This window comes from Montipora foliosa, chromosome 5, assembly GCF_036669935.1.
Source record: "Montipora foliosa isolate CH-2021 chromosome 5, ASM3666993v2, whole genome shotgun sequence".
Classification (NCBI taxonomy): domain Eukaryota; kingdom Metazoa; phylum Cnidaria; class Anthozoa; order Scleractinia; family Acroporidae; genus Montipora; species Montipora foliosa.
In genome coordinates, this window is record NC_090873.1 from 38,094,715 (window position 1) to 38,107,214 (window position 12,500).

At 37.9% G+C, this 12,500-nt stretch overlaps 1 protein-coding gene across 2 annotated transcripts in view; it reads left to right on the forward strand.

Moving 5' to 3' along the window:
• The first annotated feature begins 4,944 nt into the window (after nt 1-4,944).
• Nucleotides 4,945-12,500, forward strand: part of LOC138004114 (uncharacterized) — a 25,253-nt gene continuing 17,697 nt past the window's right edge. Inside the window, exons 1-4 of one of the 2 annotated variants that reach the window (XM_068850537.1) lie at nt 4,945-5,050; nt 8,747-9,103; nt 9,192-9,338; nt 9,816-9,938. In XM_068850537.1, the coding sequence (XP_068706638.1) occupies nt 8,749-9,103; nt 9,192-9,338; nt 9,816-9,938 (625 nt within the window). In that variant the 5' untranslated portion in view covers nt 4,945-5,050; nt 8,747-8,748. Of the gene's footprint in view, nt 5,051-8,666; nt 9,104-9,191; nt 9,339-9,815; nt 9,939-12,500 lie in introns of those variants that run through there. The other variant, XM_068850536.1, reaches the window with a different exon arrangement.

Below are 12,500 nucleotides of genomic sequence, written 5' to 3' on the forward strand. Positions count from 1 at the left end.
ATGTTAAACAAATGAGTAGGGCATCGTTACTCAAGGCCCGGCCACCACTCAATATCAAAGCAAGCATGAGGAAAACCTGCTGACGCAAAAGGGGAACTTGTCGTCAATTAGCATCTTTTGTTCTAACAAAACGTGATCCTTTTTTTTTTTAATTATCATCATTTGGCACGTACATGATGCACTACAAATTAAAGTAAGAGAAATAGAAAACAAAACAACGATTACATGTTGAAATGCTGATTATACACATCACTCCGACAAACAGGTAAGGATTAACAACTTTTACACCAGAGTATCGAGACCCTCCCATTTGTTTTAGGGGATGTCTTTGTCTCGACTACAACGACTTATGAACTGAATTAAGTGTCATATATATTTAATTGGAACTTTTAGTTTAACCAGTAATCTTAGCAAAAAGCAGGTTCTTTCTGCAGTCCCATATATAGAGGTTTGCAATCAGAAGAAGATAGTTGAGTAAGGGGCACAGCGTGTCTGCAAGACGCCAACCACAACATCTTGCAAGGAAAGGCTATTTTTTTTCTTTCATCAGTGCGTTGCAAAACATTATAAAACTATTCCCGAAGTCACTGGAGTAGGGGTAGGTATAGAGCAAATGATATAACGTTTTAGCCTCAGCTCCACGGAAAGTACGGATTTCATTCTTACTGAACCCTGCTCTAAAGAAATTGTTGGTGTAAAAAATAAAATTCAAAATTTGAATATTGAAAATATTTCACATTATTAGCCTTTACGGCAACGTTAGTATTAGAGATTAAGAGAGTTTTACCAAGGAAACTTGACCGTCATACCCGGCCGCCCATAATGCTGTTGATAATCTATTGGAAATCTTTAGTTGACGCACTTGCTGACTACCAACTAATAGCCATGCTAATGCATATATAGAGAATGTCTGGTTGTCTTCTATGCACAAATAACCATTCTTTAGAAAAAATGTGTTCTGTACAAAAAATGCAGTAGAATAGCAGCAGAATTTCACTGTTTTTTTAAAGAGGACTTTCTCGGCTTTTGAAGTGGATTTAGGTGACTTCAAAAGTTCACCTAAGAAGCCCATCAGCATACTACCAGGAATCCTGCCTGATACCTGATACCTGATTGACGTGCTGCTAAACCATTTATTGGGTGACCGATTGTGTGAGTTGGAGAGTTGCATTTTATATTACTCATAAAACAATGGCCGTCTCATTTGAAGAATACCATTTTTTTTGCACCAAGAATATCTATAGTTCGTTGTTGAAGAAGTTTTAACTTCTATCGAGAAAATGGAACAATTGGAACTTACATTAATTTCCCGGCACGTAATAAAAATGGGAAAGCCAAAGTCTCTTCACTTCACACTGTCACCGCAAGACTTTAATCATGTAGCAAAAAAATGAAATCAATGACTACAATTGGTGCAAAATCTAGTTAGTATGCTGGTGGCCATCGATTGAGTGCCTTTTCGGCACAAAGAGTTAAAAATAATTTTGGCGGATTTTCGCATGAAATAGCGTTTACTAGAAGTTTATTTTGTTAATTTCAAGTCGGTGTGGCTAAAGCTGTTTTCCACAATGAACTACAACATAAATATAACTTATTAGCTTGCCTCAAAGTTAAAACGCTGTTTCACGGGAAGTTCCTATTGAACTTATTATTTCGGTTTTGACTTGTTGTTGGTGAGTAAGAAAAAAATCCCAAATACCTTTCCATGTCGACCGGATATATTATTAATGTTACACTCAAAACATTTTTGATAGTGAAGTTGTTTACTCAATCGAATTAGGATTGTTAACTCGTTTGTGTATATTAATTTATCATTTTAGGGAAATCTGATTTAAAAAAAATAGTATATTCTTCCCTTTTATAGATTTCTTTAGCCCAGCCGTCAGCCAAGGTTTAGTTAAAAACAAAACAGAAAAACCAAGGTGAAACACACTAACACCAACCCGGCGTGGGCAACGTATCATACATGCGCACAATCATTTCACCCGGTCAATCTGACCGCTCTCCAATATGCAAAACAAAAATTTCTCACTTTGTACCTGTGTACGCCCTGCTGGTGCAGCCTTCGTCAACTCCCCGTGTCCGGCGTAGATGGGGCCTAACAACGACAAACGTAAGGCTAACGGCGGACGTAAGGGATGGTCGTAAGGGCAACCTTTATGCAACCTGCCCCAGATCGTTAATAATAATAATAATAATAATAATAATAATAATAATAATAATAATAATAATAATAACAATAATAATAATAATAATAAGAAGAATAAGAATAATAATAACAAATAACAAAAAAACAAAAAAAATCAAAAATTAAGCGGTCAAACTTGGTGCTATACTTTTTAACTACGCTAAAATACATAAGATCTTTGGGAACAAACTCAGCCATGTTTTTCGCGGAGGTGCTTGCCAACGGAAGGAAATGTATGTTTGTCTTCCTCGACGCGCTGGTGTAGGTGCCTTCAATTAGTGTTGAGTGAAACTAACGTAACGTGCATCGCATGCACAGGCAATAGCCAAATTGATAAGCAGAAGATTGTTGACTCACAACAGCTGGTTTTGCTTCACGAAGCTTTAGGTCTTCTTCAATTTTGTGGCTGACGAACACAGACTGAATAGTCTTATTAATCTTCTAGCTTAGATCCTTATGCTGTTAGCGTAACATGGGTGTCGTTTGAGGGATGGTCTTTGAATGGACATCGGTGACAACTGGCAATGGAGTAAGTTGACCTGATGCTTTTTCGGTAACAAATCGCTTGATGGTGGAACTGAATAAAGAAATTTATCAGGGTACCTCAGCAGAGAGAACAACAATTTTAAAAACAATTTGTTTACTATGTCAAACCCACACATTCAGAGTTGGGCTCCTACTCCACTATAAGAGCCACGCAGATAATCAGTATAAACATGATCCATTAAAAACTGTGCTTGGTCGCGGTTTTGGCCTCTTTTCTAATTACAATTGTTCCTACTTTTTTGCGAAAGAAAACGGTTTGTGCTGACAACAGTCAAGGAAATGAATCACTTTCTCAGTATAAGATAATGTTCCTTTCACTCTAGAAGACGAACAAATCGCGTAAACGGACTAATCGCCCAATGGTTTGGTCGACAAACTAAATGTGAATGAAAGACGACCAATTTCACTAGTGCTATCCGACTGCTCTTTAGCAAACAACAACCATAGAAAAGCACTTTCTCCCCGCCAGTCACGTGTCCATGTCATGATTCACTGTATTACATAATCACTTGCTTAAAAACAGGGCACGCACTCCAGGCACCCCAAGCTCAGTGTTAGGGAAAGCCAGAAAAAATATAAGGATTTGTATGGGAATCCCGATAAAAGACTTGAGAAAATAATTTTACGAAAGAATTCTCAATTAAAAAGCCAAACCTTATTGCCATTGTGAATTGCTTCCTTCTTGTGTAGTTTTCCTTTTTTTTTTTGTTTTTTTCCAGATTCAACGCGAATTAAGCCATTCTTAGTTCCTCGGTTGTCAACGGTTATAGTAAGATACCAAGGTTAAACAGTCAATTCTCACGAGCCCACCAAATTCAAATTCACACAAATATTCCTGGTTAAAATGTTTCCACAGTTGAAATTCCACCGTAGAATTCAACGGCAAAGGTTTTTCTTTCATTTCAATCCGTTAGCCGCGCAATTGAAGCCCCGCCAGGGTCGTCAGGTGGCTGTTAGTGTCCCAAACGAATCGATAAAACGACGATAAAGGGCCTATATAAAAATCAACATCACACAGCGACCGTTGAGTTTCCGCTTGGTTAATACTCTCTGTTTGTGCCTTGGTAACGATGGTTTGTCTTTGTTTGTCGGTCCTTTCAACGTTACCAAACAAAGACGAACAAAGACTCGTTCCAGTGGTTAATATATGCACCAATCAAGTACCATTTGGGATTGGATATGTAAACTTACTGGATACTCCTACTATTATAACGAGTTATTAACAATTTTTACCATTCTCCATCAATCAATACAATAATAATCTTTATAAAATACGTCATAATCATTACTGGCACTTTGTTGTTCCACATATACCTCGTCTTCAAATCTTGGATCTTTGCTTTCTTTTAAGTTTGGCGGGAGAGTTCGCATCCGAATATGTTTCTCATTGATCTCACCACGCAGTTCGCCTTATTACACGTAATTGCACATCTAAGATGTTACGCAACTGCGTAATGAAGTGTAACTATAAATGTTACTTTCTAACACCTGCTTTTAATAGACCGCAGATTTTGGTATAAAGGCTTTTTTGTAAGTGATTAAAACTAACAACTACCATAAAGGGAGAACAACATGAGCTTCTGGGTGACACCCATCATGTAGAGTACCCTCTTAGTATTGAGAGTTTTGACACCAGCATAACTACAAGTGCCTAACGCATGAGAGTTGGTAAACAACCGAACTTACCTGCCAGTATTTGGTAAAAAATTTGCAGAAAGTTTCGTCATAGCCTGCCTATTACTTTTCAGCAATACAAAATGGGGCTCATCGTGTTAATTTTTGAGATATAAGCGCCCAAACACAAAAGATAGGGCGTTTTCAGATGTTTCTTTTGTTGCCATGGTAATTTATTACGTCACATTGATGTGTGCATTTCTTAAGCAACTATTCTTGTTTCATATGGTACCATAACATTGCCATTATGTGAAACAGCGTTGTAGAATTTTAAAATATTTCTAAAAACACATTCCCTCCAAATTATTGAAACCAGTTGAGCCACCTTAATTGCAAATGAATAACATATCATCCATGATGGCCTAGTTGTTTAAATTAGTCAAAATGGCGGCAAAAACAGGACATTACATGGCGGAGAAATATGACAAATAACTCAAGGAGTTCAAACACTTTTTTTTTAATTTAACTAGTTACATACAGGTGATACGGTTGCAGCATAATCATCGTTTCTATAGCAACGATACCATACACCCAAGGGGAAGTGCTTGGAGAATATAAGGAGTAAAGACTACAAAGAAAGAGTAAAAAAGAAAGCGGTATTGAAGAAATAATAGGTCTGGAGAAAAGATCTCCACCAGCAAGGTGAAGTACTTCTCATAAACTCAATATTTCATTTATTGCTGCCATATTCCACAACTTCCGTTTAAATATTACGTTCAGCGTCAGTATTTTTGCATTTTAGCGTTTTCATCAATTTGGCCATGGATCTCTCATGAAAGTAAAGGAAATTAGAATGTCAGAGCGAGTGATACATAAAACTCTTTTAGATTCACTTGGTCTTCTTACATGACTGTTCAAGAAATACCGATTTTACCTAAAGTTAAATTTCTCCAAGATCATCAATTCATGAAAAAAGAGGGACAAAAACAAATTTAAGTGTCCATGGGAACAAATGGGAAGAGAGTTGGATCTTGCTTCAACTTGGGGAAGAACATTTTTCTGATACAAAATATTGGAAAGTAGCGTGGAATTAGGTTCTGTAGTATGGAATAAAATGACAAAAGAGTCACTTCAGTCTTCACCTCTCTTTCCAGTTTTCCGCTTTCCAAGTATTCATCACATAGTAAACTAAAGCAGGGTAGTCAAGGTGTATTTAAGAACTCACGAACAGTGGATGTAAATTGTGTGTAACAAACAAGGATTTTACACTGAGCGAAATTGATTTGCTATTGGATCATATGGGATCGATCGCTGAAGACAAACCTCACCATCATTTTAGATGACAGGTGTGGGCTCCAATTATAGTACTTCAAAAATGTATCAATAATTCGTGTTGCGTCCGATTCCTCTCACGTTTTTTGTACATAAATAACGTTTTCTCCTTTAGCAAAACATTCTTCGCGAACGCCTTGTAGACAGAAAAACAGCTAAAACCAACACACATTTTCAAAAGTGACCGTTACAATTTTAAAAACTATATATATATATCGTAAACAATAGGGGTCTGGAACAGCAGATTCTGTCCTTCACCTTGGTTCAGATATATATGTAGATGACACCTTCACCATGTTTGACAGCAAGGACAATGCTAATGAGTTTTTAAGTTTTCTAAATAGTCGACACGATAGCATTAAGTTTACTCTTGAATTCGAAGAAGACAATAAGATTCCATTTTTAGACATCCTTCTCAAACGCTGCCCTGACAACACTTTCTCTACATCTGTCTACCGGAAGAAGACATTCACAGGCCTTTACACCAAGTGGGATTCATTCACACCTCGCAAGCACAAAATCAACCTCATCCGCACTCTCACCTATCGATGCTTCCGAATTTGCTTCTCGCCATCTTTATTACAGGCCGCTATTAAAGATCTGAGAAAGCTCCTGTTGCAAAATGGTTACCCTCAAGGCGTTATCACGTTCAACATTAACGATGTATTGAACAAAAATAAAAACAAATCAAATAACCCTGTTCAAGCTACAGTCCCCAAAAAAGATATCTTAATCGTGTTACCCAACTTAGGTCTTCACAGTAACCAAGTCACGAAACGTCTGAAATCCTGCGTATACAATTTCTACTCTTTCGTCAATCTCAAGATCATATTCCAAAACACACGCCGTATCAACTCCTTTTTCCATACAAAGATCGCTTGAACCGATCTCAGAGGTCCAAAGTCGTCTATAAAGCTGTCTGCTGGAACTGCGATGAATTCTACATTGGCAAAACAAAACGAAGACTCCACGACAGAAAAACAGAACATTTCAAGGCCCTAGCTAAAAGTGACCATTCATCAGCCATCGCTGATCATGTGAAAACCACTGGCCACGACATTAAATGGGATCACTTTGACATTTTAGCCTCCGGAAAAACTGACTTTCACTGCAAAATTAAAGAGACTCGTTCATTCAAGAGCTAAAGCCTTCCCTTAATGTCAATATTAGTAGTGAGAAGTTATTGCTGTTTTAGCCATTACTTTTCATTATGTCCAGACACGTACTGCTGCAGATCATTTTTCTCAGTCTAGGTTCCAGAACCCTATTGTTTACGACATATATACAGCTAAAACCATTTGGCGACATTGGGATGTGCTTGGTTTGTGGGTACTCAAAAACTCGCGACCTTTAAGCTCAAGTGGTATTTTTTACAGGAAAGCTTATTTCTTAGCTTTAAAATGAGATATTCTTTAAATATAAACTCAATTTTTTGGGGGGGAAAAAACACTTGGGAAAATGCTTTTTATTTTTCGCGTGAAACTTGTAAGGAGAATTGATAATTATTTAGACCCCTACAAAAGAATGTTGCCTTTAAGTTTAAATTATTAATCTCTTTGAGTTCTGTAAATGATGAGTTTGTCTAGCAGTTATTAAATATTTACCGATGAATAATGAAACAAGGCTAAAATGGATCCTATGAGTTAATGACAAGGACGCCGTTTGAAATTGTAAAGGCAGCGTTAAACGATGTATTGACAATTCAGAAATGAATATAAAATTCTTTTAACGCTCAAAAATCGCTCACTGCTGTCAATGGGTTAACCAGTCGAATACAGGTGATGTGATTGAAGTATAGTCGTCGTTTCTATAGCAACGATAACATACACCGAAAGGGAAGTGCTTTGAGAATATCAGCAGTAAAGACTACAACAAAAGACTAAAATGGAAACGGGTATTGAAGAAAAAAAAAAGGAGAAAAATATCTGCACTGGCGAAAAAATATTTTTGTATTCGACGGATCACCATTGTATTTTTCGTATAATTAGGTGATTTTATGATAAACAACTTGTAGAAAATCTCTGAAAACGTGTTATTTTTGATGGGGTGTTTGAATGTAATGAACTCGGCAAAGATCAGACGGTCATGTTTTGGCTGTGAGTTGCAGTTACATTTGGCGCTCTTAAAACTCCGCGTTAAGTTTACCCCCAAATTTTATTTCAAAGAATCACAGAAGGGACACCGCTTATTCTAAAGGTTATAGTCTTAATTGCAAGGGCGTAGCCAGGAGGGCGTCCATGAGTGCCTGTGACCCCCCACCCCCCTCCCCCACCCCTTCCTCTATTTAGGCCTTTTGTAAAGCAAACAACCTACAAGAACTCCCATGACGATCTGGTGAGTACCCTCTGTTTGACACAGTGTGACCCCCCCCCCCCCCCCCACCCCCTCCTTTTTGAAAAATTCTTGGCTACGCCCGTGAGCTGCCGAAGCAATGAAACAGGCTCCAATTTTTGCCCGTGAAGTGAGCCAAATTGGTGGGCTTTGTCGAAAGGTGGGACGGAGACGTGGGGACAGGGTACGCGGGGACTTGGGGACGCGGGGAAGCCTTTCTGAAGTATAGAGTTTCAGAAATAGGAAAACATCCAAACGTAACAAGGAAGTTAAATTGCTTCTCATTGCATAGTACTTAAAACAGTTTCTTTAGTTTTACTTTCCTCGATTTCAAAACTTTGTAGAATACTCTTGTCAGGACTATTATGAATAGTCCTAACCCTAAACTCTCATGAATAATTCGGAAAGTTTGGATTAAAATGGTTTTGAACAGCCTGAAGCTAACTAATTATGCAAAAACACAATTGCCATTGTTCGTCACCATAGAGAAATGACAGGTGTTGACACGTATAATTAAAAAAATCTGAAAATTTCACGGATGATTCTTTTTAGCCAAATTTGGTGGAATATTGGTTAACTTTTCAACTTTTTGTGCCGGAACACGTAATTTTAATTTTAGATGAATATACAAACAAAATACTAGCACAAATCGGGCGTGAAATGGATTTGCAGAATTTATAGAGGGTAAAGAGATCAAGTTTCAATCTATGCAAATACTTTTGAATTCCTTTTTAGACATGTGGAAAAGTTATGCAGCGATTGTCGCCAAAAACATGAAAACCCTGTTCGTGTTCTCAATTTTTGTTGTCATTTGTCAAATTATCAACAAAACGGAGACTCAGCAGTGCCCTGCATTTGGATCTGAGGAGTCCATCTTGGGATGGATGTTGCAAGGACACATCTATCAAACAATGATGGCCAATATTGGACTTCATTGCCTTTCGGCCTGCCTCAAAGATGATCGTTGCCAAAGTTTCAACCTTGTGATTTCCCTCCATATGTGCGAATTCAGCGACCGCACCAAGGAAGCCAGACCAGAGGATTTTATTCCTGATGCAGACAGATATTATTTTGGAAAATACATGAACAGAGGTAAGTGCATGGAATTTAACAAGGTTTGTTGCATGCAAAACACCGCTAAAACAAAGATAAAGAAATAATAGAAGTTTCTAAATTTCAGCCCCAATAGGCTCCATCTCTGAACTAGCAGCCGAGTCCTGCAAGGAAATAAAGATGAGTGAAGGAAGAGCCCCAAACGGCAAATACTGGATGTCTTCAATAAAACCGGGGATTCCAGTACTTGCATTTTGCGATATGAAAACCGAAGGTAAAAATAACTTTAATCTTCTTTCATCTTTTTCTCCGTCTCCTTCTTATTCTCCGTCTTTATCCCCACGTCAGAATATTCATCTACAATTATATTCGCCTTCATCTCCATCTCGAACCCCATCTACGTTTTCATCCACATTTTCATCTTAATCCTCATACCATTGTTCATTTCGGATTCCCTCTCACTACCTTTGTTCACTCTTATCTGCTTCTATAATTTTTATCTTTATCTGACTCTATTTCCATCTTCATCTTCTTTATCTTTTTAACTTAATTCCTTATCCTTCTTTTAATCTCTTTTGTACGCTTTCTTATCTTGCAATGCATTGAACCTTCCCTTTTTCTTTTTCTTTCTCCACCTTTTTCGTTTCACTTTCGTTTTGTGATCCTGTGGGACTAAAGCGAAACTGAGAGGGTCGGGTTTGGAGATTGACCGCGTGTTAATCGTGATTAAAGTTGTTCCTTTATGTTGTAGATGTTGATGAATGCACTGCTTCTTCACCTGTGTGTCATGTAAATGCTACATGCAGCAACACTCTCGGTTCCTACCGTTGCACTTGCAAGCCCGGATACGCTGGGGATGGAAAAACTTGCAGAGGTAAGACCATCAGATGCAATTGAATCTGTCAAACATTTTCTACAAATAAGAAGGGAGTGACTTTGCACGAAAATATAGAGTAAGGACTATGTAATATTTTAAATATTACGTCATGTATACGACCTTTATCCTTATCTGACTCTATTTCCATTTCCGTTTTCTTCGCCCTTTTAACTCAATTCCTTTATCTTCTTATAACCTGTTTTGTACTCCTTCTCATCTTGCAACCTATTGAACCTTCCCTTTTTATTTTCCTTTCTCCAGCTCTTTTTTCCTTTATTCAAATGATCCATCAAACCTTCCCTTATTCTTTTTCTTTCTCGGACCCTTAATCCTTGTTCTTGTCTCTGCTCTGGTGAGGGTAGCTCTTTTTTAGGATAATTATGACTCACGTCTGCTTTCGATGAATAAATCCCTGACTCTTGTTAAAAGAGGCATAGTTACCTTCGACAAGAGGGCCTTTTCTGGACTGCACATGCATATTAGCAAGATTCCCAAGTTCTTCCGCTGTTCAGTTGGGTTCCTGTTCCTTTAAACATATGCTCTAAGCTCTGTGCTTACTGCGTCGAGACGTCTCTCCATCAAGATTTGTTCGGGAATCATCTCTGCATTATCAGTCACCCCTGCTACGGCCATTCAACGATTAAGATATCTACGATTTCGATAACCCCACTGGACGAAATCGTCATCTGTCTTCCTCTCTGAAGTTCGGAACCTGTATCTATAATGATCCGCTGTTAACTGATATCCTTTAATAATGATTGCTTTACTTTCCTCGTAATTCTATAATTCTGTAAGAGGATAAAGAAAAAGTCGGTGGTGTGTACGCGCAAATCAGGGCATGGGCTATAACAGTTGTTCTCTTGGTTGGGTGCTGTTTACAGACGGACCCGTGCAACAATGAGGTGAACAAAAAGTTGTATCAATCGCGACAAAACATCTATTTTGCAAATAGGCAAATAGACCCCTGTCTTTATATCACAATGGCATTTCCCACTGAAGTCCTTCAAATTTCTCGATTTCTAAACATAAAGCTGTTGACCCGCGAAGAATTCCATAAATTACTTTCGTGTCTTACCTCAGATAAATACAACATAAAAACGTTTTGCAATTTCAAGTAAAACCTTGAACTAATGATCGTCGTTTTCAGGAGCCTAAAAAAAAAAAGGCGTCTTATAGCACCACAATTTAACGCTATGGTTCAATTCTTGTCGTGAGGCTGTCGCCATTTCGTTGCTCTGTCCTTTTTTCACAGTGTTTTGTACCTATTCCACGTTTTGTGCCTAGTCCGCAGCCTTCAGTCCACATTTTATACTCATGTTTTATACACGGTCCGCGGTCCGTGTCTGCAATCCGCAGTCCTCGTTTTATGCTGACCGTTTTCGAAACGAAAGACGACTTGGAACTCGAAACTTGAAAAATGGTTCATTTCGAGGCCATCTTCAACCTCCTATAGATAAAAATTCAAATCACATCAGTGCGATATTGATTTTAGAATTTGATGACGTCACTGTGAAAACCACCTAGGTCACTTTAAAATGAGATATTCTTTAAATATAAACTCAATTTTTGGGGGGAAAAAACACTTGGGAAAATGCTTTTTATTTTTCGCGTGAAACTTGTAAGGAGAATTGATAATTATTTAGACCCCTACAAAAGAATGTTGCCTTTAAGTTTAAATTATTAATCTCTTTGAGTTCTGTAAATGATGAGTTTGTCTAGCAGTTATTAAATATTTACCGATGAATAATGAAACAAGGCTAAAATGGATCCTATGAGTTAATGACAAGGACGCCGTTTGAAATTGTAAAGGCAGCGTTAAACGATGTATTGACAATTCAGAAATGAATATAAAATTCTTTTAACGCTCAAAAATCGCTCACTGCTGTCAATGGGTTAACCAGTCGAATACAGGTGATGTGATTGAAGTATAGTCGTCGTTTCTATAGCAACGATAACATACACCGAAAGGGAAGTGCTTTGAGAATATCAGCAGTAAAGACTACAACAAAAGACTAAAATGGAAACGGGTATTGAAGAAAAAAAAAAAGGAGAAAAATATCTGCACTGGCGAAAAAATATTTTTGTATTCGACGGATCACCATTGTATTTTTCGTATAATTAGGTGATTTTATGATAAACAACTTGTAGAAAATCTCTGAAAAAGTGTTATTTTTGATGAGGTGTTTGAATGTAATGAACTCGGCAAAGATCAGACGGTCGAAAGACGACTTGGAACTCGAAACTTGAAAAATGGTTCATTTCGAGGCCATCTTCAACCTCCTATAGATAAAAATTCAAATCACATCAGTGCGATATTGATTTTAGAATTTGATGACGTCACTGTGAAAACCACCTATTCTCGTAGGTCACTTTGAAAGTATATAGGTACGAATATGTGTCAATTCGACAGCGTTGCTTCGTGACCTGTCAAAATTCCGGCGTGCTCAGTTGCACACCGTGGGCTTCAGGGTGCGTTTCTTTGGGATGATCCGAAAAACAATCACCGATCCAAGATCACTTGGATCACGATGCATCAAAGGAACCGATTCATCCACTCTG